The sequence below is a fragment of the Tetrao urogallus genome, assembly GCF_951394365.1.
Source record: "Tetrao urogallus genome assembly, chromosome: 1".
Taxonomy (NCBI): domain Eukaryota; kingdom Metazoa; phylum Chordata; class Aves; order Galliformes; family Phasianidae; genus Tetrao; species Tetrao urogallus.
In genome coordinates, this window is record NC_136813.1 from 26,008,662 (window position 1) to 26,036,471 (window position 27,810).

At 43.3% G+C, this 27,810-nt stretch overlaps 1 protein-coding gene across 1 annotated transcript; it reads left to right on the forward strand.

Annotated features, from left to right (window-relative positions):
- DHRS12 (dehydrogenase/reductase 12) lies at positions 1–26,402 on the forward strand (the record flags this gene model as incomplete). The annotated part of the gene is made up of 10 exons (XM_079534904.1): positions 1–56; positions 518–651; positions 4,585–4,667; positions 8,508–8,600; positions 9,622–9,703; positions 21,145–21,206; positions 21,959–22,063; positions 22,624–22,714; positions 24,007–24,144; positions 26,263–26,402. The coding sequence occupies 10 exons, from the start codon at positions 1–3 to the stop codon at positions 26,400–26,402; spliced, it is 984 nt and encodes a 327-aa protein (XP_079391030.1).
- Between the last annotated feature and the right edge of the window lie 1,408 nt (positions 26,403–27,810).

Below are 27,810 nucleotides of genomic sequence, written 5' to 3' on the forward strand. Positions count from 1 at the left end.
ATGTCGTGGTACCGCAACGTCGTGTGGTTCGTGAAGGGGCTGCGGGAGTACACGAGGTACCGGGGCCGCCGCCCCCGAGAGCGGGCTGTGCCGCGGGGCGAGTGCGGCGCTGCGGCGAGGCGGGGGCGGTGCTTGGGGTGCGTGTGTATGTTTGTGGGTGTTCGCTAGTTCAAGGCTTTGCGCCTTTATTTTCCCTGTTAATTGAAGTCTGCCCCCCAAAGAGGGCGAATTTCAGCCCCTTACGTGTCTTTTGACAGCCAGCCTTACCCTGAGCTCAGTGCAGGAAGATCGCACGTGAGCCCGAGCTGAGCAGTCCGAGCCCCTTCGGCTCCCACACGGGACGTTTGGAGTCGTTGCCGCAGAACTTGCTCCACAGTGGCACTGCGACCAGGCAGCTCTGTGAGAGAGGAGCGTTGAGCTGTGGAGGGAAAGGCCTTTTCAACCCTCCCTGTGTTTTTTGGTTTTGTTTTGGAATTGCTGTCTTCTAGTTTCTCACGGGTGTCTCTGATTTATCTAGGAGTGGTTACGAATCTGCCTCCAAGCACTTTGACCCAGCAGATCTGGAGGTGGACGTGGCTGGTAGATGCTTTCTGATCACTGGGTCCAACAGCGGCATTGGCAAGGCTGCAGCCAGGGAGATAGCGCGGAGAGGTGAGCTGGGGAACCACCCCGGGCTGCAGGAGAGAGGAGGGGAAGCAAATCTGGCTTCCAGCACAAATAAGGAACTTGTGGCTCTCTGGAGCGAGGGGGCAAAGCTCTTGGTTTGGGTTGAAGGATTAAGCGTGGTCAGCGGTGTGAAAACTGAAATAGTGCAACAAAATGTAAATAGAGAAAATGTCCAGTGTTTCTCACTTGTGTGTTTAGCAATATTGTCCACCGATGCTATGATGTCATTTAAAGGTGTTACTGACAAAGTGTGGTCTACATAAGGCTGGTTCAGTACAAGTATCACCTTGGTGGAATGTGAACAGGGTGAGGAACTTAAACATATAGCATGTGATGGAAGAAAACAGGTGACTTTGCAAAGCTAGAGATGGGAGAGTACAGAAGGACCAAAGTGGTGTACTTGATCATGACGATAACAGCCTGAAATTGGCACCCTTTAGCCAGCCTTTTTCTTTTCTTTTTTTTTTAATACATTGCTCTGTGTAAGCAAGGAGGTGACATGAACTGGAATTAGCTACTCTTTAAGGATAAAACTAATCCTGTTTAGGGCTGATAAAATAACTCCCCTTGTGCAAGAGTTCCAGGCACTTTGGCCTGTAGAATAAAAAGGAGTTTGTGGTTCTCTTTGCCTGCTTAAGCTCTAGCAACTATCTTATGAAGGAGACTGGAGATTTGATTAAATTAAACTAATTCAAAATTATTAGCATCAAAGAGCCTTTGACTTAAAGATCCCCCTCAATACCAGTTTATGATTGATCTCAGGTTCCTGCTACAGTCATTATGCATCATAAATTTATTGCTTTGCTTGGTGACTCTTCTGCTTACAAATGGAGCTGCCCACCAGATGTTGCTTAGCGTTATTTAGGTTAAAAAAGATCACTAAAATGATCAAGTCCACTTGTCAACCCATCACCATCATACTCACTAAACCATGACGCCCAATGCTTCATCTACGCTTTTCTCAAATGATTCCAGGTATGGGCAGCTTGTTCCAGTACATGACCACTCTTTTTTCCCTAATATCCAACTGGAATCTCTCCTAGAGCAACTTAAAGCCATTACCTCCTGTCCTGTCACTAGTTACCTGGGAGAAGAGGCTGATCCCTGCTTTGGTACAACCTCCCTTCGGGTAGTTGTAGAGAGTGATAAGGTCTCCCCCGAGCCACCTTTTGTCCAATCTAAACAATCCCAGTTCCCTCAGCCACTCCCCATAAGATTTGTGCTCCAGACTGTTCTCAGCTTTGTTACCCTTCTTTGGGACACATTCCAGGGCCTCAATATCTTTCTTGTAGTGAGGGACTGCAAACGGAACACAGTACTTGATGTGTGGCCTCACCAGTGCAGAATACAGAGGGACAATTATCTCTCCAGTCCTGCATATCAGACTGAACTGGTGCATAGGATTTGGTCATTACATCTAAATTTGAGCTCAAAGAATAACTTCAGACTCAGACTTCTTGCCTGATACTTTTCTAGGGCATGGTTGTGCATATGAAGTTAAATTGACTTAATCATTTAAGTCAAGAAGAAATTCCTGATCCCATTCTTGCATGTGTTGCTCTGAAACTCCATGTCAGCTACTGGGACTCACTTCTAATCGAATCTCTTGAAGTGCGTTGCAACAAGAAAGCAAGGAATTACACTCAGCAAACAAATAACCAGCTACATTGGCTTCATCTGCATGCACATCATATCCTTGTAAGTTATGGCAGTCTTGATTACATCTTCTGCAGCCTAAGTTCAGCTCTTTTCTGAGTCAGTGTCATGTTGGTGTAGTGGGCTAATCTTGGCAGGCAGCAAAGTGCCGCACAGTTGGCACACTTTCCTGTTCCACCAGCAGTAGGGTGAGGGAAGGGGAAAAGAAGAATAAAAGTGTGAAAACTTGTGAGTCCAGATACAATAAAAAAAAGTTTAGTGCACGATGGAGAAGTTAAATAAAAGACAAAGAAAATGAAACAAGTGATGCAAAAGCAATCGCTCACTAAATCCCATGAGTAGACTGATGCCCAGCCAGTTCCTGAGCAAGAGATGGCTAACTCTTAAAGCCCCCTCTCTTCCTCTGTATTAGTGAGCATGATGATATGTGCATGGAATATCTCTTTGTTCAGCTGTGGTCAGCTGTCCCAGCTGTGTCCCCACCCAACCTCTTGCGCACCCTCAGATCTATTCACTGAAAGGCTAAAGTGAGACACAAGGCCTTGGCACTGTGCAAGTGCTGTTCAGCAAAGGATAAAAAATAGTGTGTTACTAGCATTGTTTTACTCACAAATCTAAAGCACAGCATCATATGAGCACTATGAAAAAAATTAATACCATGCCAGCCACAGCCAGTACTATGCGTACTGCAGATGTGGGCTTTCCTATATATCTTGTGAGCTGCAGTTCAGGTTTGATGCAGGTTTTTCTCAGTCCCATGTATTGTTTAAATTCAGATAATTCTAGGTCTTTACCATGAAAGACATATTTAAATATGTCTTTCGTATGATGGGCCTTTCCTAGCCCATGGTTTGCACCAAAACAACTCTCTTCTTGGTAGCAAGAAAACATTCATATTCAGAGCCCTTCAAATCCACCTTTGGGACCATACTATGTTTCCAATCAGCTGAAGGGCAGCTACCTCCTCTGTGTGTATTTTTCATACAAGTACAGTGCTTGTGCAGTCTCTTGTGCTTTGGGAAGAGCTCTTAAAACATCTGCACATCCTCAACTGCCTGAAGATCTCTCATTAAAGCCCTCCTTTGTGCAGCGAAGCCTACAGTCACTGAAAGAATGGCTTGACAGATGAGCATTGGAAACTGCGTGTTCTGATACTTGTCTGTCCTTTCACTCATGAAATCTAGTCTCACTGAGGCAAAAATTGTCTTTCATTCTGATCTGTATATGCTTAGTGCCTGATTATGCAGGGTCCCTCCCATGCACAGTGCATACATAGCACAAAAAATCTCAAGGCTTGTTGCCTGCTTCAGCTGCATGCCCAGTATGCTTGCTCTAATTGTAGTCAGTGGAAAAACTCTCAGACACAATTGCACATTCAGAGCCCAAAGCAGGCTGTGCAGCACATGGGTATGTGACTACTCCATCCCTGGAATAGTTCTGATGAGCATTTGGGTTCTAATTGCTTTCATCAGAATTCCTTTGGGATTACATTTCTTAAGCCTTCTAGCATTGGACTGCTAGGACCCCCTAAAACACATTTAACAGTAAACTGAACTAAGGAGTGCAATGCAATATGTTCTTGTAACTGAGATTAACAAATTTCTTGTAATGATTAAGGAATGCAAACCATAAGAATAACAGTGATGTCTGCTTATATTTCAGTGCTGTTTTTGAAGGTTCTCTTTACTGTCGCTGTGCTATTAGGGCATGATACATATCCAGTCCTTGGAGAAGACCCTTGTCCTGAGTATTTGTTCTGTAGAAAAAGTGGTTGGAAGGTACCTAAAGGTCATCTTGTCCAGCATCCCATTTGAAGCGGGACTTTTGCCATTACTAGATCAATTTGGTCACTGAACGTGGGACTGTGAAGTGCTGTGGCTTTGACTTGCACCTTTTTCCTTGCTCTTCATCAATGTTGTGGGAGCCCTGGGTCCTCCACAGACCACAGCTATGAAAAGCCACTGCTCAGCTCTTGACAGCAGAGCAATGAGACCACGGACTGTATACAGCCCAGGAGTGCTCTGTCTGCTGGGAAATCCCCACAGTATTCCAGGGTGGCCACTGCTACTGACACGCTACAGATTTCTCACAGATGGGAAGCAGTCACAGAAGGTTTCTCATTCCTTCTAATTTGTATCAAAAACTAACCCCAGAGAAGAACTGCAAATTGGAAGCTACTTTCTGGCTCTTTCTCTTTGCTGATGTCCCCCTGACATATTTAGTAATTAATTGTCAAATATGTTTCTTGTTAAAATCCACGAGGTGGCACGGTTCACCTGGTTTGCCGCAATAAGGAACGAGCTGAGGACGCCAAAGGAGAAATAGTGACAGAAACTGGCAATCAGGTAAGTTTGTTGTTATGTTTTGTGATGTCCAACCTGCTTTTCCTTACTACGTTGCTGAGGATTTTAAAAGTTAATTCATTGCAACACTCTTGCGACAACATTTGTGGAGTTGGAGGTTTTCTGAACCTGAATAACATGTTCTTGATTTGCAAAGGATGTCTTTCCTGCTTCACGTATGTAGTCCTAATTTTATTCTTATAGACTTTCCAATCTCTTTTTCTTACAGTATCTTTTCCTTATCTCCTGCTTTCTGTTAGAGATTCTTTTTGCTTCTGCATATATCAATCTACAGTACACCTCCGTAGCTGTCAGTGTTGCTTTGGTAATTATTCTAGAGGGTGTGCTTGTGGAGAAGTGGAGCCAGTATCTTTGTACATTGGATGAAGATCTGTCTTCGTTTTAAGCAGGGCCTTGGCTCTTAAACACAGTATTTTGATTCCAGTAGTAGTATTTAATGGGTGTCAAACATCGTGAAGACTTCTTATGGTTAGAGATACCTTACTGAATAATTTGTGCTCTTTAGTTTCAGCTCCCAAGAGTGGCACTTCCGCTCTTCAATGGAGGTGAATTAGATCAGTCCTTGTAGAAATACTCTCCAACTGTCTAGAGAAGCATGATCCCCTGACTATAGTAAGATACAGTTGTGAAAGGACCGGTGATTAGAAGTGTTACTTTCTTTTGTAGCTGCAGTCAGACAGCCTGGGCAGAGAGGTGAGTTTCATGACCTCTGAGGGTTCCTTCATATTCTGTGTTCTATCATTCGTGAAACAAAACTCAAGGCACATAGTATTCTTCCTTTAAATGCAGCACATCTACTGCATACTGAGTTTTGGTAGACTACAAACCTGTAGTTTCTCTAGTCATTAAAGAACATGAGTGCACAGTAGAACTTCTGTGTGACCAGGGGTCCTGGGCACTTGTATGGAAAGGAGCATTTGTTAAAGTGTTAGATGAGCTGTACAAGTGGCCCTGCACTGGAAAGAGTCATTTTTATAAGAAGTCCACAAGAACATCCTTCTTTCTAAGTAGCCATTCAGAAGCAATCCAGAGGGATAATAAAATACTTTATCTGCAGCTTGACAAGTTACAAGCAGACCTAACTTGCTCTTCCTGATTATCTGGACAGAAATCCTGTTGTAATACGTGCCAGAGATTTGTTTCCAGTTACCACAGCAAAACATGCTGGGGTTCAATGCTGAGATGAGTTATTACTTGGCAGGCACTTGCACCTTAACCTGGGAACTAGGAAGGTCTCCTGATTTTCTAATTAGATCTACTCATGGAGTTTAGATCTCACCTTGAGAATGACTTTGCTACCATGAAGGACTTTTATAGGGAACAGATCTGTAAGTTCCTTTTCTGAGCCAGTGTGACAGTCTTCAACAGATTTTTTTCAGTCTCTGAAATCACTTGTAATATTGAACGTCTGCCCCCAAATCTCCTGCTCTTCTGTTGCAGTAGTTAATTGTAGTAGCTCTAAAAGTAGAAGGCTCTTAGAGAGGTATCTGCCTAGAACCTACAGAAGTGTCAAGTTTTTTGTTTAGAAATGAGCATTATGATGAGAAAATTCTGAGCTACTTCAAATGAGGAGCTGAAATCCAGTGGCTAAAGAGAAGACAAGTGTTTTTATCTTCAAGGAAGCAGAATTATAGATTGGGAATGGTGCCTTATAATTTTCCCAGCTTCTTTGTTTATCTCTTTTGCTTGTGTAATGAGTAGTAAAGGAACAGTTTGAAAAAAGAGGAGGTCTTTTAATGATTATTTGTTTCTTTGCATGGGAACACATCCTCTGCATAACTATCTTGGAAGTTCCTTTCCTTGCGTACGTCATAAGACTGTCTGTGGTATGTCTTCAAGACTAAGCACTGTGCAGGAGAAGAGTAGGATTTGCAATGCCTTCTGTATGCTGATAAATGCTACTCTGCTTATACTAGCTAGAGCAGACATTTACAAAAGCAGAGAATTGCCTTTAACAAGGACTAAAAGGCTTTAGATGTTTTGGAGAGAGGAAATGGTTTAGATTTAGTGGGTTGGAAGATTATAACTTTGCTCTCATGTCAAGCTTTTCCTCTTTTATTTTACTCTGTTCACATCCCTGCCCATAGCATTTCAAAGCAAGGGTCGACTGAAAGGGACATGGCGATTCATGCAGCACTTAGTGTGGAAAGAGGTTGCAGAAGGCACACAACACTCTGCTTAAAAATAGTGGCATGGGCACAGCGATGTACTTAAAGGTGTGCTCTTCTGCCCTGCTCCAGAGGAATGATACGTGGGTGCTGTGCTGCAGGGAGTGACTGGCTCTTCTTCCTGAGCCTGGGGCAGAGCACAATGGGGTCCTCATCAGTTGGGCTCTGCTGTGGCCAAGGTGCTGGGCTGCCAGATGAAGCATCTGCTGGACATGGAGCAAGCTGCATAGCCTTAGGGGGAGGAAACAGGAGGTGGACAGGATCTTTGCAAAGAGCAGAAGAGCACAAACCCCACTCACCTGGAAGGATGGAAAGCTAGGGCCTATCTTCAAGTAAATGGATGGAGATTCCTAAGATGGGGAAGATTGGGCATTTGTGAACACCAGTAGAAGGCAGGATTGTTCTCAGCCTGCAGGTGTTCATTTACAGCATAGGTATAGTACCATGGTAACAGATGGGGAAGAAAAAACTCTGTCAGGGGAGGATTTGAAGCCAGCTGAGCCTGAACCATTGTTGGCACCAGGAGGAAGGGTGGGTGAAAATGGCTGGAGGCTCTCTCCTGTTGGGGATGGAGGCATCTGCCTGCTGTCTTGACTTGATGTCTTGAGAGATTTGTCACTTGCTAATGTGGTTTGATCCGGTGAACAGTAAGACAGATAGAAAACTGCTTGGGCTATTATGCTCAGAAAGTAGCAGTCAACAATACAGAGCTGATCTGATGAGCAGTTATTAGTTGCACCCCTCATAGCTCAATACTGGGGCAAGTTTAATGCCTCTACTGACAGTCTGGACAAATAGATTAAGTATAATCTTCGTCAGATTGCAGATAGCTTCAATTTGTGGAAAGCTGGAGAGTAAAGGTGCTATTCAGAGAAGCTTAACAGGTGGGAAAATGAACAGAAATGAACCTCATCAAGTTCATCAAGAGCAGTCCTGCCCAGGGTTGCAGTAATCCCACAGAATAGATGGCCTGGGACTGACTGGAGAACAGGTCTACAGAAAAGGGTTTGGGGTTGATGCCATGACCCTGAGCAAGCAGTGTGCCCTGAGGCAAGGAAGACCAAATGCACCCTGGGCTGAATGACCAAGTGTAGCCAGCAGGTTGAGAGAAGTGCTGAGCCCTTGTGAGACCACAGCAGGACACCTACATCCAGTTTGAGCCTCCTGGAACAAGGAAATCTTTTTGTCCTAGAGCAAGGCCAGACTGCCGAAGTTACAAAGGAACTAAGATGTGTGTGGAGAAGAGGTTGAAAGGGTTGGTTTCACTCAGTGTTAAGAAGAGAAGGCTGAGGTCTACAGCCTTGTTACTGTGGCACATAAATTGCAAACCTGACTGTTGGCTGGGCTTTACCTTGCTGTGTATGAAACACATAGACTTTCTGTGCCAGATTGCCAGACAGAGATGAAAGCTGGGGTCCCTTCAAGCATGCATTAAACATTAGAAGGTCATGGCTCAGGAGCAAATGACAAAAGATGTTCCTAAGAAAATATTTTAATGTCCCAATTTTGCTTCTTAGCCATAAGTGTTTCAGATATGTTCTGGAGATAATATTTTTTCATATGACTAGAATAGCTTTTCAACTAGTCAGGCCTTAACAGTGAGCAGGACCTATTCACTATCCATGTTGATTTTTACTTACTTTTCTTCATTTAGAATATCTTCTTGCATATTGTGGATATTTCTAACCCCAAAGAAATCTGGAAGTTTGCTGAAAAGTTCAAAACTGAACATAAATTGAATGTGTTGGTAAGTTTGCATACTTAAATCATGTGTCTGTCTTTGGAGTGCCTGTCCTCTGAACTTAGCCAACAGATAGTCCAGATTTTGCAGTTCTCCTTAATGTTCTCTGAGTACTGCTACAGAAGTTTCCATGGTCCATTTCCTTTTGTCCATTCTCAGTTCATACACAGATATAATACAAAAAAGCAAGAAGTGCAGTAATTTTTTAGTTGCATCTTTTGAAGTTCTCACTGCAGATTTTCTATCTGGCTTTTATTACTGATAACTTTGTGGCCTTCAGGTTGCATATTCAGGCTACGCATATTTCTCTAAACAAAAATACGGCAGAGAACGATGCCTCCCCCATGTCGTCCAACCCACCCTGCCATTGGCAGGACACCTTCCACTAGATGAGGCTGCCCAGGGCTCCATCCAGCCTGGCCTCACTTCCATGAAAGGGGCATCCGTATCTTCTTTGGTAAGCCTGTTTCAGTTCCTTACCACCCCCACAGTGAAGAGTTTTTTCCTAATATCTGACCTAAATTTCCCCTTTTAGTTTAAAGCCATTATTTTTTGTACTCCTTGAAGCCTTCTCGTCTCAAGGCTGAAAAGCCCCAAATCTCTCAGCTTGGCTCTACATGAGAGGTGCTACAGAAAGTGAATTTTCCCTAGTAGAGGAATGTCTAATGGAGAGTACATCATCATGTAGCATCAACGGGATCTCTCAGATGAGATTAACGTACTACACTGCTTATTTGTCCTAAAATCTGTGCTCTGCATCCTGCATATTACTTCTGTGAGATGAGATTTTAAAACATGGAGTAAGGCACTAAGATGTTTGGCTTTTAGTACCAATCCATTTCTCTGAATATCCTTTCTTCTGTGAAAAATATTTGTAGCAGTAAATTGACTTGGAATAGTGTGATTTATAGAAACAGTTTTTAGCATTATGCCAAAAAAAGTCAAACTATCATGATTTGCCTGTATGTTTGCTTTTGTTTGTAGACATTTGCCTAGATTTTTTTTGTTTACAGGAATTGTTTTACAGATTAACAATGCAGGGTGTATGGTGAACAACAGAGAGTTAACTGAAAATGGACTTGAAAAAAACTTTGCAACAAATACCTTGGGTGAGTATTGGGGGCCTAATTCTGAACAATGATACTTATGCTTGAAGTGTTTACAGCTGGGCTCTTTCTGTTCAAAGAGGGATCGTATTATTGCTATGCCAGGGAAGAAGTATGAAGGTAAAAGAAGAAATATTGCAGCTTGTGTGGAGTGTCCTATTTGAATTTCTCCATTTTTCAGCTTTTGTCGTATCAGTACCTTTATTTATTGTAGCAGCAGTGAACAAATGCAGATAAGATTGAATTAAATTGCTTCTGAAATGTGATAGGAAGCTTTGTTCCAAGCAGTGCTGCTAATGATAGTCTGTGTAATCCTATAATCCAAACTGTTTAGAGCTCTGAGCACATTCATATGTTTCAGTAGGCCTGAGCAGTCCTACTGCACGTGGTGGAGGCACATTATGTAGGAAGGCTGTACCTTCTAGAGTGCCTTGGGCATTCTCAAACAGACACAACTCCTAGTCAAGTGATTGAGAAGTTCTGGGTAGTTCTTCACACCGCAGATATAAGGGGCGTATCCGATGAATGGTGGGGGCACAAGAGGGTTAAATTAGGGGAAACAAGGAAGAAAGAGGTGAGGACAAGCAGAGAAGACGGTGAGCAAAGGGAAGGGTTCTCCCATAAGAGCCATGGAAAAGATGTGAACATACAGGAAGCCAACAGTGAGAAGAGCTGTGTGCTGCCACTGATGTACGAAGGGTTGAAGGCTGCACCTCTTGCAAGGAGAGGTGTATTGCATGCTGCTGTCCTGTTGCTCTCTTTTCCCTTCACACAACAATGTGGCTACACAAAGGAACTGTTTTTAACATACTCAGAAGTGGCCATTAAAAAGGAGCTGTGGTGTTTTGTTTCTCTGTTTTCCTCCTGATTATCAATATCTGGGATGAGGAAGAGGGGAACCTTAGGCTGTAAAGATGGGGCATCGACAGAGCTAAGCATTCAGAGCCTGGGAACCCTTGTTTGGTTTAATTCTTAGCTTTGTTTTGCATAGCTTCCTTAACTCCTATTTACTTCTGAACATTTTAGGGTAGAATTATCTTGTGCTTAGCTGATATTGCACACACACATTGTTTTTCTGCAAGTCTGACTGCATTAAAGTGACAATTAAAAATTCAAGTATAAAGGCACAGTTTCTGTTTCTTCAATCTTGTAGTAGCATTCTGTTTCTTGCGGCCAGAATTCAAAATGAGTTTTACTTTGCCATCAAATTTCTCCTGGCTGTAGAAGTAGAACTTCGATGTGAGAAATGTATCCCCCTTGTTGTCTTTCAGACAAAAAATCAGCAATGTGCAAAGATGCAGTTCATCTGGAGAGAAGCAGAGTGAAGCAAATACAACAGTTTGAACATGAAAGCATGTATTTGTGTAGTTTTAAGCACTGGGGAAATGAATTGCTGGGGAGCTGTGTGAGTACATCACTTGAATCAGATTTTATCACACAAGTGGAAGTAGCAAGTTCTGCTTTCCCAGCTGTAAATCAGCCTCACTAGAAATCTACAGCAGGATAAAGCTGCACGAATATGGTAGAGGAAGCTGAATTATGATTGTGCTGAACTAGGAAAGTGCCTGTATTATCTTCTGTCAGTGTTATGTATAGATCTTCTTTAGTCATTTATGTGTCACTTGCTGCATGAGTGTATAAGAAGGTCAGGGAGGTGGCTGCACGTTTGAGCAGATGAGGCAGGTAAGTCATTTTCTGCTGTCCAACTTCTGCAGAGTTCAGAGAAGGAGTGGATTGTCTGCCTAGGCTGGTTCTCTTTGTAACAGTAAGGATTGTCTTTTGAAGCTTTAGAATAGTGTGGGACTTGGATGATGTGGAAGGGACTGTTTGTGTAAGGGAACACTTCTGTGCTTGCACATCAGGCATGCATGGGGGACCAATGCTATCAACAGTGCAGATGTTTCGCTTCAAAGTCAGAGATGAGATAATAAATCATTCCTGTCAGAGGCACAGTAGAAGAAAGTAGTATGGAAAAATGCGTGTCAGAGCAGATGCTGTGTTAAGCCATTTCCCTGAGTACTGTGTGCCTTTGGGCATGCTTTACTTTGGAGAAGTTATTTCTCAGTAACTAAAAGCATGCCCCAAGTTACTTCTCAGTAACTTCTCAGTAACTATCTCTTACAGATTCCCAGAGAAAACCATGGCTACGTTAGACTTGGCAGGTATATAGGTTGGCTATAAACCAGGATGTAATCAGAGAGGACAAACTGAATTCCCCTCCCTGCTTTTATCCTCAGAAAAACTGAAGCCTGGCCTGTTTTGAACATCTGCAGTTGTCCCTCTCTTGTTAGCAGCATAGAAGCAAGAACTTGTGATTGCCTGATTTCTGTAGAATAAGAACATTATTAACACTTTTATTTTTTCCCCCAGAACTTCACATGCAGAGTGTTCCTTTCATCTTTCTTTGACTGTTTGTTTCAACCCTGAATCTTAGCTCAGGTCTAATAATGGAATGTGTAGGTTGCAGCTATCTAAGAATGCAAGAATTAGCTATAAAATGCTTTAAATACAGAGCGTAGTCTGTTAGTTCTGTGTCTGATTAACATTTACATAAGCTCTAAGATTGCTCATTTAGGTGTCTAAAATGCTCTGAAGCTTTTAAATCCAGGCTGTGGGTATTTTCCTCTTGACTGACTTATTAGTGTGTTTTCAGATATTTCGCATAATGGGTGTTAGAGTTCAGTTCTAATTGATGATCCTTTCTTGGAGAGAGTGGGCAAAAATGAATGCATAAGCCCTCTGATAGCTAAGATGAATATGTAAAAAGAAAAAATAATAATAATAGTACTGGTTAAAATAAAAAATAAACCTCCCTGAACGTGAAACACCACTGACTGGCTAATTGAGAACAGTTCACTGCATTAGGAGGTACAAAGACCTCTCCGGTGTTTCAGCCCTGTGGAAAAAGACTTGGGGGTCCTGAAATACAAAAAGCTAGACATGAGCCAGCAGTGTGCACTTACAGCCCAGAAGGCCAACTGTATCCTGGGCTGCATCAACAGAAGGGAGGCAGCAGGGAGAGGGAGGGGATTGTCCTCTGCTCTGACCTCATGAGGCCAGCAGGTCCATGGGAGTGCCGTGAAGATGATCAGAGGGCTGGAGCACCTCTTCTATGAAGAAAGGTTGAGGGAGTTGGGCTTGTTCAGCCTGGAGAAGAGAAGCCTGTGGGAAACCACATTGTGGCCTTCCAGTACTTAAAGGGAGCTTCCAAGCAGAAGAGGGAATGATTTTTTGTATGTTCTGATAGTTATAGGACAAAGGGCAATGGCTTTAAATTAAAAGAGGGGAGATTTAGGTTAGTTGTTAGGAAGAAATTCCTCACTATGAGGGTGATGAGGCCCTGGCACAGCTGCCCAGAGAAGCTGTGGGTGCCCCATCCCTGGAGGCAATCAGTGTGCAAGAGCCCGAAGGCCAACTATACCAGGTTAGATGGGGCTGTGTGCAGCCTGAGCTGCTGCGTGGCACTGCCCATGTTGGGTTGGAAATGGATGGGCTTTAAGGTTCCTTCCAACATAAACCATTCCATGATTCTGTGATTCTCCAATTAGACAGGTGGGAGAAGTGTATGAAAATGTCAGCTGCGGGTTGATGGTTCCAGCTTGTAAGTTCTCCCACTCCAAACAAAGACCATTCAAAACAACAGTATTCAGTCATTTTGGGAAGAAAAAAAAAGCCAATAACTATCAGTGTTGGTAGACAAGTGGAAGCAACAGAAATCTGTTCCTTTTGAAGCACTAGAAATGCAGCTGAAAGAGTACCTGTTTTCTCTGTTTCATTGTCCTCCTTACTTTCCTTTTACTCAACACATCTTCTTGCTTGACGTGGAGAAGTAGCATATCCATTACATTTTATTGCTACTTAACAGCCAAGGGGATGCTAAAACACACTCAGAGGTAAATAAGTGGTGCTCCCACTGAGTGTGACTTTCTCAGTCTAATGAAACCTCCTGTGCTCTCATGTTGCAATAACAAAGCTGTACACAGTTACTCTGTGAGCAAGAAGGGGTAGAGCCAGGGGAAATAAGATGTTAGGGCCATAAGAAATAAGATGCGCAGCCCATCTATGACAATGACTGAATATTTTTCAGTCTCTTCCCTCCACATAAACCATACGTAACTGGGTCTCATATGAGCCAGCATTGCCTGTCAGACTGTTTCTGAACTTGTTGGAGGTCAGGCAGCTTGGATGGCAGCTGCTGCTCTGCCATGAACTGCCATGTCTCTTTGCAGACAGCCTTACTTATGTGAAGGTGCCTGTGATACCAATTTACTTTTACTGAGTTTTGAGACAGAGAGATGAGAGGTGCTATAAAAAAAAAAGGTGAAGTTAGATGTAGTTGTAAATCTACTAGCTGTACTGAATTCTGGTTTCCCAGGACACAGAGGAACCTTTATTGAGCTGAGCTTTGTAATTCAAGGGAAATGTGGACCTTTGTTTTGTCTTTCATGTTCATTAGCTCTTCCCATGCACTCTCAGTTATTGCCTAGTGTGGTGGAATTGCCCCTCAGAGGCGGCGCACTAAAATCCTCATTCCTGATCTGATACTCAGGAAACAGGCTCAGGGATGTCTCTCACTTGAAACTGTATAAATTGAAGGCTTGAAAAGATAACCAGGTCAAGAAAGAATGTCAGCTTGTGCTTTTTTATTTTCTCCTTTCTTTTAAGCCTCGGACACAGGAAAAGCAAGCCAATTTATTTAACTCATTTCTACCAGATGAGCGAGCCATTGAAATCTGTATTATAAAACTTTGTTCCCACTTTTTTTTCACAGTTGAAATAGCACTGTTCCTAATAATACTGCAGGGCTCAGTAAGATGGAAAACTCCACTGAACGTAGTGCTGGCTGCCTGCCCTTATCTGGATGTTAGCAGATTAGAAACCTCACCAACAATTTACCACTAATTGCCAGACAGAACATCAAGCAAAAACTATTGTAGAATCCACTGACACACTTGGGCCTACAATAATTGCATCATGAATTAATTTGATGTTACAAATAGGTAGTGGCTTTACAGTATTACTTCTGCTGAAACAATGATTTTCTTTATAAGTCAATGTAAAATATAAGTTTGGGGATATCAGTTGAAATCTGTAAAGCAGATATAGGTATGTATTCTTGTACTATCACTATATGTGGCATCTTGCTGATTTCCAAATTGGAACTATACGAATCTTGAGGATTCTTCCTTATTTTAGCAGGCTAAATGTAAGTTCCAACACCAGCATTTTGGCAATCTGCCTTTACCGTGTTAGTTTTATTTTCTGTTAGGGCTGTTCTGTGTTTTGCTTAAACTTCATGTTCTGTTACAGAAGGATTTGTAACCTTGTGTGGAAAGACCCTGTCTGATTCACTGTAGACTTCAGCCCATTGCAGGGAGATAGCTTTCATTTTGGTGATGCTGTTGTAGAGATGGTGAGGTGAATTAACTATTAGAAGAAAGTGCAGAGCTGCCTTTCAGCAAGACCTAGCAAGAGTTTTCCACAGTTCCCTCAGCTTCTACTTCAGCTCATGTGAAACATGGCCTGAGTTTATTTTGATATTTGTGAAGCAGCCCAGCTGATTTTTGTTACATTTTTTTGAACAACTTTGTGTATGATTTGTATGTTTACTTCCCTCACAGCTCCTCATTTCCTACGCTTCCATCAGTGTGGTTTCTCTGTGTGATTGTGAAACGCTGCATTACTGCTCATACAGTTTGACAGAGGAATTCACTGTATGGAGTTACAAATGGGTGTTATTAATTAGAGCACAATATGAAATTACTCAACTCAATTGAGAAGATCTCAGAGCAAGTGGAGAAATTGCACAACACAACACATGGTGATTCAATTTTATTTTATTTCATTTTAATTTTATTTTTTTAATCAGCACTTAGGAAGAAGTGTGCCTGAACAAAGCGTGTTCTATTTAGGTGCCATACTCATTGCTTCAGTGGAATTACCACATGTAATGCACAGACTGACAAACCACACTATTGATGAAGGCTGCTCTGGAAGTGATGCCTACTATGTTATTATGTTGGCCCACAATATCAGAGGTGGATGTTGGTGGTATGGCAGTAGAGGTTGAAGCTTCCCATATTCCATTACATTTTGTTGCTGTGCAGCAGGTGGCAGCAGAAGGGAAGTCTGACGAAAAGGTGTCAGATATGGGAGTGTGTATGTGCCACTGTGAAAGAAATGGCACCCACTGACATTCACTGACACTTGCTGAATGCTTGTGGAGACCAAACAGTGGGTGTGAGCACAGTGAGACGATGGGTGGTGCATTTCAGCAGTGGCAACAGAGATGTGAAAGGCAAGTCACATTCTGGACAGTCACGCACTGCTGTCACACCACGCAATGAAGAGCACCTGTATCAGCTCATCTGCATGAATCAATGGATTATGACCACTGAACTGTGCACAGAGCTGAATATCAGCTTCATGTATTGGAAATGATGGTGGCAACATTGGAATATTGCAAAGTTAGCACCAGATGGGTCCCACAGATGCTCACATGGGAACAGATAAAACAGCGTATGCAAGTTTGTCAGGACCTATCAAACCAATATGAGACTGAAAGTGAGTTTCCTGGATCACATCATTACCAGTGACAAGACGTGGTGTCGGAACAGCAGTCCATAGAGCAGTGACATGTGAATTCCCCATTGAAGAAAAAGTTCAAGAAGCAGTCCTCAGCAGATAAAGTGATGTGCACTGTCTTTTGGGATAGGAAATGGGTGATCCCTCTGGATTTCCCGGGACCCGGACAAACCATCAACTCTGGTCAGTCAGTGTTTCATGACACTGACTAAGCTGAAGGCTCAAACTTGCAGAGTCAGGACAGAGAAGAAGAAAACCTTTCTTTTGTAACACAGTAATGCCAGGCCGTGTAGCGACTTTAAGACCCACATATTGCCAGTCTTTGCTTGACTGATGTACCACTCCTTCTGATAGTTCAGATTTGGCTCCCTCTGACTTCAGATGAGAGAAAGATGGACTTCAGGAGCAAAGTAACAACGCTGCCCTAGCAGCTGTGAAACAGTGGGTCACTTCTGTTGGTGCAGATTTTACAAGCGTGGCATGCAGGCTCTTGCTGGAGAAAATGCACAGCTAATGATGGTGACTGTTGAAAAATAGTGTTTTGTAGCTGAGAATTTACTCTATCAAATAGCGTTATTGTGCTCTTTTTTATCTGTTGTAGTTTCCATGGAAGTAAACAGGAAGCATTACTTTCAGAGCAAACTGCATACCACATGGCACAGTTGTTTGAATGGTTTGTAGTGGTGGAATAGCTGTATCCTTATAGGAAAGATTTGAATTACAGGCTATTATACATGATTTCCTATTACGTGAGCTCAGCTTTAAGACATAAAACTTAGAGGAATTTTTACAAAGAAAACCAAATGTGGAGGGAGGATGTTTATCTTTAAAAGGGATTATGCAACAATCCCAGGAGCCTCTTTTACTCGGGAAAATGTGGCCAGCAAGTTCTGTGTCAGACCGCAGTACATGGAACAGGGCTGCAGCTTGTACAATAGGCTTTTCTAGTTGACTCTTCACCTCATCAGAGTTCAGTCAGGGCAATGTGAAATCCTGGACACGTGGGTGACAGACTGGAGGCTTAGTTACCTGCTTCTGCATTCCTGCTGCTTCTGAGCAAGCTCCTGTTTCATCTTGCTGGGCTCCTCTGCAGCTCTGCAAATACTCCTTTTCAAAGGGAAGTGGTGTGTACCATTTAACTACAAAAAACAAGGGGATGTTGCCTGAGTAATTCCAAGCAGTCTGCAATTCTTCACGAGCACCCTGCAGACCTGTGCAGGAAATGGCCTTGGCCCAGGTGAATTGCTCAGGTACAGGCATCCTGATTCCAGTTGCCTTATGGCCCAGTGGGCTCTTTGCACCTCCTCTGTCGGAGTGCAGGATCTGGGGAGTGGACTCTGCGTGCCAGCATCGAGGCTGAGCAGCTCCATTTGCACAGTATCTTATTGAGAGACAAGGGCATGCTTTCTGCAGAATACTCTCAGCAGTACTGGCATTTCCTCACCTACCTGAAAAAGTTTCGTTTGGTTTCTGTCAGAATCCCAAAATGGAAGATCAGGATCACCAGGATACTTACTGCTTATTGCTGTTCCAGTACAAGGAGCATTGCTGTTGGTCATTTTACCCTCCATGCCACTTTGAGTTCCTTTTGGTCTTTTTAAACAGCAAAGAAAAAGACTTCAAATAATCTAGAGACTGAATACAGTGCTAGTCAAGCATTAATCACATTTGGAATGCTTATTTTAGCTAAACTGTGGGGGAAGAGCTTTCTCTTTTAACAGACAAAAATATTTTTTGTGTCAAGGGCATTGCTAGAATGTTCATAGAATCACAGACTGGCTTGGGTTGGAAGGGACCTTAAAGCCCATCCAGTTCCAACCCCCAGCCATGGGCAGTGCCAGCCAGCAGCTCAGGCTGCCTAGGGCCCCATCCAACCTGGCCTTGAGTGCCTCCAGGGATGGGGCACCCACAAGTTTCTCTGGGCAGCTGTGCCCATTCAGTAATGAGATTCTTCCTAATATCTAACCTAATTTTCCCCTCTTTTAATTTGAAGCCATCCCCCCTTAACCTATCACTGTTAGATTATGTAAATGTCTGGCTCTTTCCTGCTTATAAGCTCCCTTCAAATACTGAAAGGAATGGTGTTGCAGTGTTCATTTTGGAAAGACAGATGTCCAGTTTGTTGATATGAATAATCAATTATTAGCAAAAAAAATAATTTGAATCTTGCTTTGATCTCCTTAAGCAAGGAGGGGAATTGTAGTCTCTTCTACCAAGTTAGAATCTTGGTTTTCCTCAGAAAAAGAAAAAAGGTACTAAAAATACTAAGTTTTCTCTTCTTTATTTTTATACTGCCCGTGCAATTCATGTTTTTGTAAAGACTGTGGCAGGCAAAGCATTCATTTGCAGCTTACCCTTTTCCTTAGAAATCTGTTTCTGCATTACGGCATGCTGCAGTACAGCAGTGCTTGGCACAGTCTGTGCCACGCGGTGCATGGCTGTGACAGCCTGCACTGCCTGCCTTTAGCACCACTCCTGTCGGTTTGAACACGACTCCCCAGCTATGTGCCAGCTCTGCGTGGGGAAAAATGCAGAGGTTTCAATCGATAATGATGCATTCCAACCAATAATACGCCTCATTAATCTCGTATTACTGAGTTTCTTGTCCAGGCTGTTTAGCCTGACAGATCAGCCCATGAATGTATAATATTCAAGTGTATTTTTTTTAAATACGAAGGAATTTGTGTCTGGACACTTAAGACTGGGTCAGCAGTTGGTGAAGTATTTCTAAGCAGAAGGGCTTCGCTTTTAATGCCTGACACATCTGTGTGCGTTGGAGAATCACAGAATCATAGCAAGGCTTGGGTTGGAAGGGATCTCGAGGATCATCAGGCTCCAACCTCCCCCTGCCCCCCCCCCCCCGCCACAAGCAGGGCCGACAACCTCCACATTTAATACTAGACCAGGCTGCCCAGGGCCCCATCCAACCTGGCCTTAGAGGAAATGCTGCTGGAGGAGACCAGGATTGAAACGTCTTTTCACACTGCCTCAAAGTACATGAGCAAATGGTTCAGTGGGCAAAACGTCTGATGCTCTGGCTGTGTGGGATTTAGTGAGTTCTTAATAAACTCGTGGAACAGAGGAGACAGTGGCTCTGCAGTTACTTTGTGGTTTTAAATAAACTTCTGACAAGCTGTAGTTGCTATAAGCAGGATTACTGGCATTGAACTTTTCTCTCATCCAGCTGGAAAGCAAAACAAAGCCTGGCATTAATGAGGCAATCCTATTACATTTAGAACTAACAAACAAAACCGAAGCCTCTTGAAAGTGTCGATCTGCAGGACAGTAAAACCAAGCACTGCCATCGCTGGTGCTCTGCAGCTCAGCTTTCTCCTTCAGGAAATGCAGTGCCTTTAACCAAGACGTGCTGTTACTTTGCATTTGAAGAATCCATCGCAAACCAGAATTTAATCCAGACTCTCAGCTTGTAGTGAATTGCAGCAGTCCCTGATGCTATCACCATGGCCCTTGTCCTCATGATGTCACCGGCTGTGGTCCCCAGGGGACACATGGGCTCTCAGTGCTCGCTGGCTGCTCCTTTGCTTGTGTTTCCTGCTGCAGGCAGGCTGCTCTTACTGCTCTGCTGTGCCTTCATTTTAATCTGCTTGGGTTTTAAATATATCATCTGCATATGGATGTCCCAGTGATGCTACAGGGAAAAGGATGGCTGTTGTGACTGACGGGAGAGCCGAACAGTTTGTTCACCAGGCATGTAACGCATTTAGCTGTGCTAGCATATTTATAAACACGCTGTATTTTAACTGGGTGATCTCATCGCCTCTGTGGAAGAGGGGTTATAAAGACACATGCTGAAGTCTTCATGTGTAGGGAAAAACATGGCCTCGGTGGCTCATGGAAAAAAACACGTTTATTGCTGAGATGGAGCTGTTGAACTGAAGCCATTTCTGGAGAGACAAGAGAAGTGTTGTGCTTGATGCAGAAATGCTAGACTGAGTGGGGCTGGACTTATCTGGAGTTCAGTGGAACTTCTAAAACACAGTTTTCAGTGGGGAAAAAATGTAAGAGAAGTCTCTTGTAAGAGACAGAAACAAACAAAAATCCCTCCATTGCGTTGGAACGGGTGAAGCAGCACTAGGTGTGTCTGAACCAAACATGCCAGCAGATGAGCACTGCTCTGAGTAACAAACTTTGCTGGTTATAGTAACAGCTGTAATGGAATATATTTGTGCTGTTTGTACAAATTATGCTAAATGAACACGATCAAAGTGTGGAAATACACAGTTGAGTTTCTCCAAGTAAACCTAGCTCAGCCTTGGACACACGATATGAGTATTTTCTCCCTGAGCAACCTGATGGAGCTGTTGTGTTCCTGTTCAGTGCAGGGAAGTTGGACTAGACGGCCCTCAGACCTTCCAAGACTAAGGATTCTATGATTCTATGATTTTTTATGCAGCAGAAATCTACAGTGTTGGAGTACTCTGTGATATTTTTACCTTCTCACCACAAAACCACTTGGAGGGATGCACTTGTGAAGCATGGTTTGTTTCTCTTCTTCATGGCCCAGCATAGCTATGTGTACATATGATTCACACAGAGTGGAAATACCTTCCCTATTTCTTTGCTGGTGTTACCTCATTCCCCAGAGAAATCCATGCAACCTTCAGAGGCACAGCTGGAATGTAGGGAACCTTTTTTTTTTTACAGGTAAGATAGACATAAAAGCCTGCAAAAAAACTGATGTGCCTTTTGAGACAAGATGGATAGGGTAAGTAACGCAGCAACAGAATCATTAAGCTCAGATGAAGTTCCAGAAATAAAGGGAATTTGGTTATAGGGGGCAGGGAGAAAAAAAAGCTTTTGGAAAGAGGAGTTCATGTTGGTGTCTGTCTGCCTTGTAGGTACATACGTTCTGACAACTGCCCTGCTGCCCCTCCTAGAAAAAGAAGCTGACGCCAGAGTGGTAAGTTTGGGATGGTGTTGGAAAGTGGTGTTTAACTATTCTCTTCCTGTGATTTGTGACAGCATCTCTTTGCCCGTGTTAGCAATGCAGCATTATTTATAATTCCATGAGCACCTCTAGTATCCTCTTGGATTTTGCCAGCAACGAGCTCCTTCTCCAGTTCTTGCCTGCTGCTCTGAACCCTTCATTGGAAAGCAGAGTAAAATATTTCCTTTAGAAACTTTCCTTTTTTGTTTCCCTGGGGCTAGTTATCTCCTGCAGTTAGTGCAAAATACTAATAACAGGAGTATAGGCTTAAAAACCTTTACTGGTTTTGGTATTTGGAATTTAGAATAGGACAGAAAGTACATTTTTAACATGAAATTTCCTAAATTTTGTATAGTATCTCTTGTTTCTAATTAGCTTATATAAATGCTAAAGGTATAAACTACAAATAGTGCTGTTTTGCTGTTTTCTTTCTGCCAATTTCACTTTGAAAGGAAAAAAAGACAAAGAGTTCCCTGATGGAGTCGACACCATTTTGAATGAAAATCAATTGTTCATTTCTTTTTAAAAGTAATTCTTCCACTGTGTCTCCAGGTAAGCCCCATGTATGAGCATGAGCACAAGCACAGCGGGGAATGGGCAGGAGAGTCCTGCTCCCAGGGATTCCAAAATGTGGAATTACACGTGAATTACTCATTCACATGCATGAGTAATGACACTGGAGAGTTGTTTGCTTTTTCATTTGTTTTTCATTCATTTGCTTGCAGGTAACTGTCTCTTCTGGGGGCATGCTAGTTCAAAAACTAGACATATCTGACTTGCAGTCAGGAAGTGGGACGTTTGATGGAACTATGGTGTATGCTCAAAACAAGGTACAGCCCTGGTTTTGAAAACGAAGCCTAGCACTTATTTGCATGCTGACATACCATCTGCTTTGCACAAAGCCTTCACACACACACACAAACACACGTATAAAGTTTGCTGTGGCTTTCCCATTGCATCCAACCTGTTCAGAGATATGCAGGCAATAATCTTCTGTTGATCACACACTTTTGGTGCATATCACCTTGGCAGGGGGAACATGACTTTCAGTTGGTTTGATTCGAGTTTCAGTGGGGAACACTGTCTTTAGCTGACAATCCCTTTCTGTTTGCTTGATTCTTCCTTGCAGTCTGCAGCAAGCAGAAATGGTGAGTAAAAGCAGTGTAACCCGTTTAAGAATAAGCTTGTGGGTATGGTGATCATGATAGTGATCATGATGGTCTCTGCCAAAATTACTCACTAAGCCCAATGTGGGTGAGCAAGGATATATTTCTGCTATACATAAGTGCCATGATATTGCACATTTGGTATAGTTTACTTCCCTGGGAACAAACACTGTGGAGAGGATGTCAGACTTGATGCTAATCTGGCTGTTCTTGCTCTATTCTAGAGACAGCAAGTTGTCTTGACAGAACAATGGGCAAAAACTCACAGAAGCATCCATTTCTCTGTTATGCACCCGGGCTGGGCAGACACTCCAGGTATCATTTGCTTGACACTCAAACTCCCCTTTTTTTCTAGACTAGCCTAAAAGCAAACAGAAGAGAGACTTTCTGCTAAATTGCTCTAGCAGGTGCAGTCATTTCTTGTCTCTGAACTGGTGCTTAGAGTAGTTTTGTACTCCCTTGGTAGTCCTATCCTGCACAATGTCTGCCATCTGCGTGGAGCTGGAGAATAATAAGGGGCTGCAAATGATTCCAGCCCCATGCAAATGCACAGAAAAGCCTCAGTGCTTGAAGCTAACCTCTAAATTACATTTGCAACAGGACTGTTAAACACATAGAGACAGCTTCTGCCTCTGCGAGCACCAGTGTGCAGATGTTGTAAGCCTTCAAGGATGCACGGGAAAAACAAGCACGCATCGTGTGCATGCCTTGTTCCTCTGCTCTTCCTCTAAACATTTATAGTCATGGAGAAGTGGTGTGCTTGGCTAGACAGCTCTGTCTGAGCTGCAGCTGTTCGTTACTGCCTGGCTCAGCAGGAGGGCCAGCATGCGGGTTGTGTTCTGCAATATGTTCTCAGCCCCTCACACCCCAGCTTGGGCTGCAGACTAGCAATCCAATATCTGATTATTATTATTTTTTTTCCCAGGGACACAGTTTTCCAAATTTGTTTCTTACAATAGAGACATTTAAACCCATCTACTTTTTGCTTGAAAATTAATCTGTCCAAATCTTAGTGTTACTTTTTCTTTAAAATATATTTATTTTGCACATCGTTGATGCGTTCCCAAACCTAATGATCTTTAATGTTATGCCATAAAGTTCAAGGGCTACCCAATCCCCTAAAAATAAACAGCTGCAGGAGACAGGCCTTCAGTCATCATCTGTTATATAAAATATAAATAATCCAGTGTTTAAACACTGAATATGTAGTTAGTTTCACCATAAAATTTTGAAATACTGTGCTGCAATTGATTTCCTAGAACGGATGTGAAAATAAGAATTAAAATCTATCAGAATACCTGTTTATTTGGTATTTCTATTTCCCCCATGTTTAACTTCTTTGGAATTGGATCAGAAACCTCTCACTAATCCTGTTCTCACCTCCTGTTAATTTTCTTAGTGCAATTTGATCCAAACAAGCAATTGCTTGATCATCTGGCAGCTTAACGCTATTCCACCGTGGTCACCATGTGCCTGGCTATGGAGAAATACTTTCATTATTTTTGAGCCTTCCCTTCATTGTACACTCACAATGGCAATTTTAAGCATAACTTTTTTTAATCATAAAAGCCTTGCATGGTAGCCCACCATCCCTTTGTTCTCTCTAGCTGTGAGGTCGTCAATGCCAGACTTCTATCAGAAGATGAAGAACAGCCTGCGTACAGAGGCGCAGGGAGCTGATACTGTGGTGTGGTTGGCAGTATCATCTGAGGCAGCAAAGTTACCCAGTGGCCTCTTCTTCCAAGGTGAGTCTGTCACTGCACGTCAATGGAGACTGCTAACTGCAATTGTAGCATCCTAATCTGGCCTGGAAAGGGATGGAGACTGGACCAGGCAGCTGATTTTCAACGGGTAAAGTGTTTCTCAAAGTTATCCCAAGACTAAAAGTTTAAGTGAGCTCTTCAGAAAGTAAAGAGAAAGTCCTGTGAAAGACTGTTAAGCTGTGGTGTTCCTGCTTTTGTCCTCTAAATCAGCTCAGAGACTTCAGAGCATTTCCTTAGGGAAGTTTTCTTGGTTTGAAGTGAAGATGGCTGTTTGCAGAACTGTGCCAAGGGAAGGTAAATCACAGCAGCCAAAACTGCATCTTTTATGATGCTGGGAAAGTAGCAGCCCTCTCACAGAGCGCTGAGGGTTGGCTGTGCTTTGACAGGTTCTTCCTTCCTACCTCTCCATGCTCATGTGAAACTGCCAACACCCCCTTTCCATTTCACTCTATAGCCCCAGAATTGCCTTTTTTTTGTAATCCTGTCATCTCCTGCTGGTCCTGACTTCTTCTCAGAAGAATCCATGCTCTGGATCCTAATTCCAGCAGTCCCTTGCTTTTGGCCTTGGTCTAACTCTGGCCTTAGTAAACAGGAAACATGCGTTGGCTCTTCAGCTGTAGGTAATGACTTCTGAGAACTTTGGCATGACTGCTCTTAAGATTGCAGGGGAATTTTTGTGTCGTGTGCTTACTGCATAGAGATGAAGTCAGACAGTTTTTTTCTCTCCCCCCCAGTGCCTTACGGGAGCCACAGGTTAGAGTGTAAGGTCTTTGGATCCTTTAGTAAAGGGTTTAATGTGCTGGAGTCAATACAGACCCTTCTGATCCTAGACGGCCATTTCCTGAGTCAGTAACACCTTCCCCCCGTTTCCTCTGTTCCGTTTTATTCTGTTCCCTTTGAGTGCAAACTAGAGCCAGCATTTCTTTTTCCTGAGGGAAAAAAAAAAAAGGTAAGAACATGACTCCTACAACCAGAATTCTCTGCATCTGCCAAAATAAATAAAAAATGTCTGATAGGGTCCTGCTTTCCAAGTCTGGAAGCATCCTTTCTGCGATACTGAGCTCAGCTTTCACACACAGTTCCCAAACTTGAGCACCCTTGAGCACCACTTCTTGAAGCACCCCTGTCACTTAGGAAGCAGTCCATGTTCAGTGACAGAGAAAGGAACGTTCCTCTGCCTGTTTCTCTCTCCTTGTGTTTCCCCGAGCAGAGGTTATGTGGTGCATGCAGCCAGTTACGACATTTGCTCTAAAGAGATGAAACATCTCTGATCCCCTGAGAAGCCTGATAGGCTTTCAGAGAAATCTGCTGCCCACTGTTGGAACAGATAATTCTCTCGTCTCAGCTGGTTAATGCAGAACTTGGACTTCATAAGTAAAGTAACGGTGCTGCACTAGTGCTCTCACAGTTGTTTCGTAGACATCTAAGAGCACTTCCATAAGGTTCCTCAGCTTCAGATGCCATGCTTTTTGAGAGAAAAAAATCCCTTCAAATCCACAGTGGTACAGCTGCATTTACAGAGTGAGTGAGGAGAACAACGTATGGAAAGCCAGCCAAAGTATCACACTGAATAAGTTTGGTCAAACATCTTTATTGTGTGCACATTACTTGTGGCAGTTGAGTAATTAGCAGAAGTTCTTTGGCATGTAGAATTTATCCATTTATTTTTAAGGATGAAAGTAAGCTTTTAAAGATAGAAAGTAATCCAAACTACAGAGTCCCAATTGAGAAATTTGTGTAGCACTAGAAGCATTACCCAGGAGACAGTGAAAAACCCTTTCTGATGCAGAAAATGCAACTTCTATCTTTAAGAATAGTCACAAGCTCCTGGTCTAACAGGAGTCAAACTAGTGACTGAGAGCAGGCGTAAACCCCACAGCAAGGCCTTCCTTTATCCATCTGCAAATGAGATCTCACTCACCACTCTGAGTCATATTGTGTGAAAGGCCAGTTATTCTGGTTCCAGGAAACAAATGAAATTAATTTCTGGTTTGGAAGATGTACGTAACTAGCATAGAGCATAGCTGAAAAATCTCTTTTGTGCTTGAAGAGGTAGATAAATATACCTATTAAGATTTTTTCTTTCTTTCTTTCTTCCAGACAGGCAACCAGTCCCTACACACCTACCCTTAGCAAGAACCCACAGCCTACCAGGGGATGAGGAGAAGCTAATGGAGGTGCTGGAAGAATTCTCCCAGAAATTTAAATCCACTACTCCAGGATCCCCTCAGTGCTGCTGAAGATCATGGAGCAGATCTTCCTGGAAAATATGCTAAGGCACATGGAAGAGAGGGACGTGATATGGGATAACCAGCATGGCTTCACCAAGGGCAGGTCCTGCCTGAACAACTTTGTTGCTTTTTATGATGGTGTAACTGCATCAGTAGACAAGGAAAGAGCCACTGATGTCATCTATGTGGACTTCAGAAAGGCCACAGTCCCCCATAACAGCTTTCTCTCCAAACTGGAAAGAGACCCCTATAACATTCTTCTCTCCAAAGTGGAAAGGTATGGATTTGATGGGTAGACAGTTCAGTGGACAAGGAAATGGGATCGTACCTTGAGAGTGGTGATCTATGCATTGATGTGCAGATAGAGATCAGTTACAAGTGGTGTTCCTCAGGAATCATTACTGGGACCTGTACTTTTTAACATCTTAATTAATGAACAGTGGGATCGAGTGCACCCTCAGCAAGTTTGCAGATGATGCCAAGATGTCTGGTGCAGTTGATACACCTGGGGAACAGGGTGCCATTGAGAGAGACCTAGACTGCCTTGAGCAGTGGGCCCAGGAGAACCTCCTGAGGTTCAATAAATCCATATGCAAGGTCCTGCACCTGGGTTGTGGTAATCTCTGCTACCAGTGCAAACTGGGGGATGTAAGCATGGAGCACCGCCGCAAGGGACCTGAATGAACAGGTGGATGGGAAGCTGGACATGAACCAGCAATGGACCCTCGCAGCCCAGAGAATCAACCATATCCTCACAAAGCAATGTGGCTGGCAGGGCGAGGGAGGTGATCCTGCCTTTCTGCTCTGCACTGTGAGGCCTCACCTGGAGTACTGCATCCAGATGTGGAGTTCCCAGCACAGGAGAGACACAGACCTGTTGGAGTGCATCCAGAGGAAGGCAGCAAAAATGATCGCCTCTCCTGGTGATCATTTTTGAGGGAGCTGGGACTGTTCAGCCTGGAAAAGAGAAGGTCTGCCAGGGAGACCTGAAAGCAGCCTTTCAGTACCTAAAGGGGAGCTGTAAGAAGGAAGGAACAGACTCTTTAGCAGGGTCTGCTGTGACAGGACAAGGGGAAATGGTTTCAAACTAAAAGAGAGGAGATTTAGATTGGACACAAGGAAGAGGTTTTTTACTACCTTTTTACAGAGGTGAGGCACTGGAACAGGATGCCCAGAGAGGTGGTGGATGCCCCATCCCTGGAGACACCCAAGGTCAGGCTGGATGGGCTCTGAGTACCTGACAGAGCTGTAGGTGTCCCTGTTTGTTGCAGGGGAGTTGGACCAGATGGCCTGTAGGGGTCCCTTCCAACTCAAAAAATCCAGTGATTCTATGATCTTAGCATCACTGCTGATACAGCATAACAACAAAGCTTTTAATTACACACTAACAGTGCTGTGGTGTACCTTCAGTGGAGGA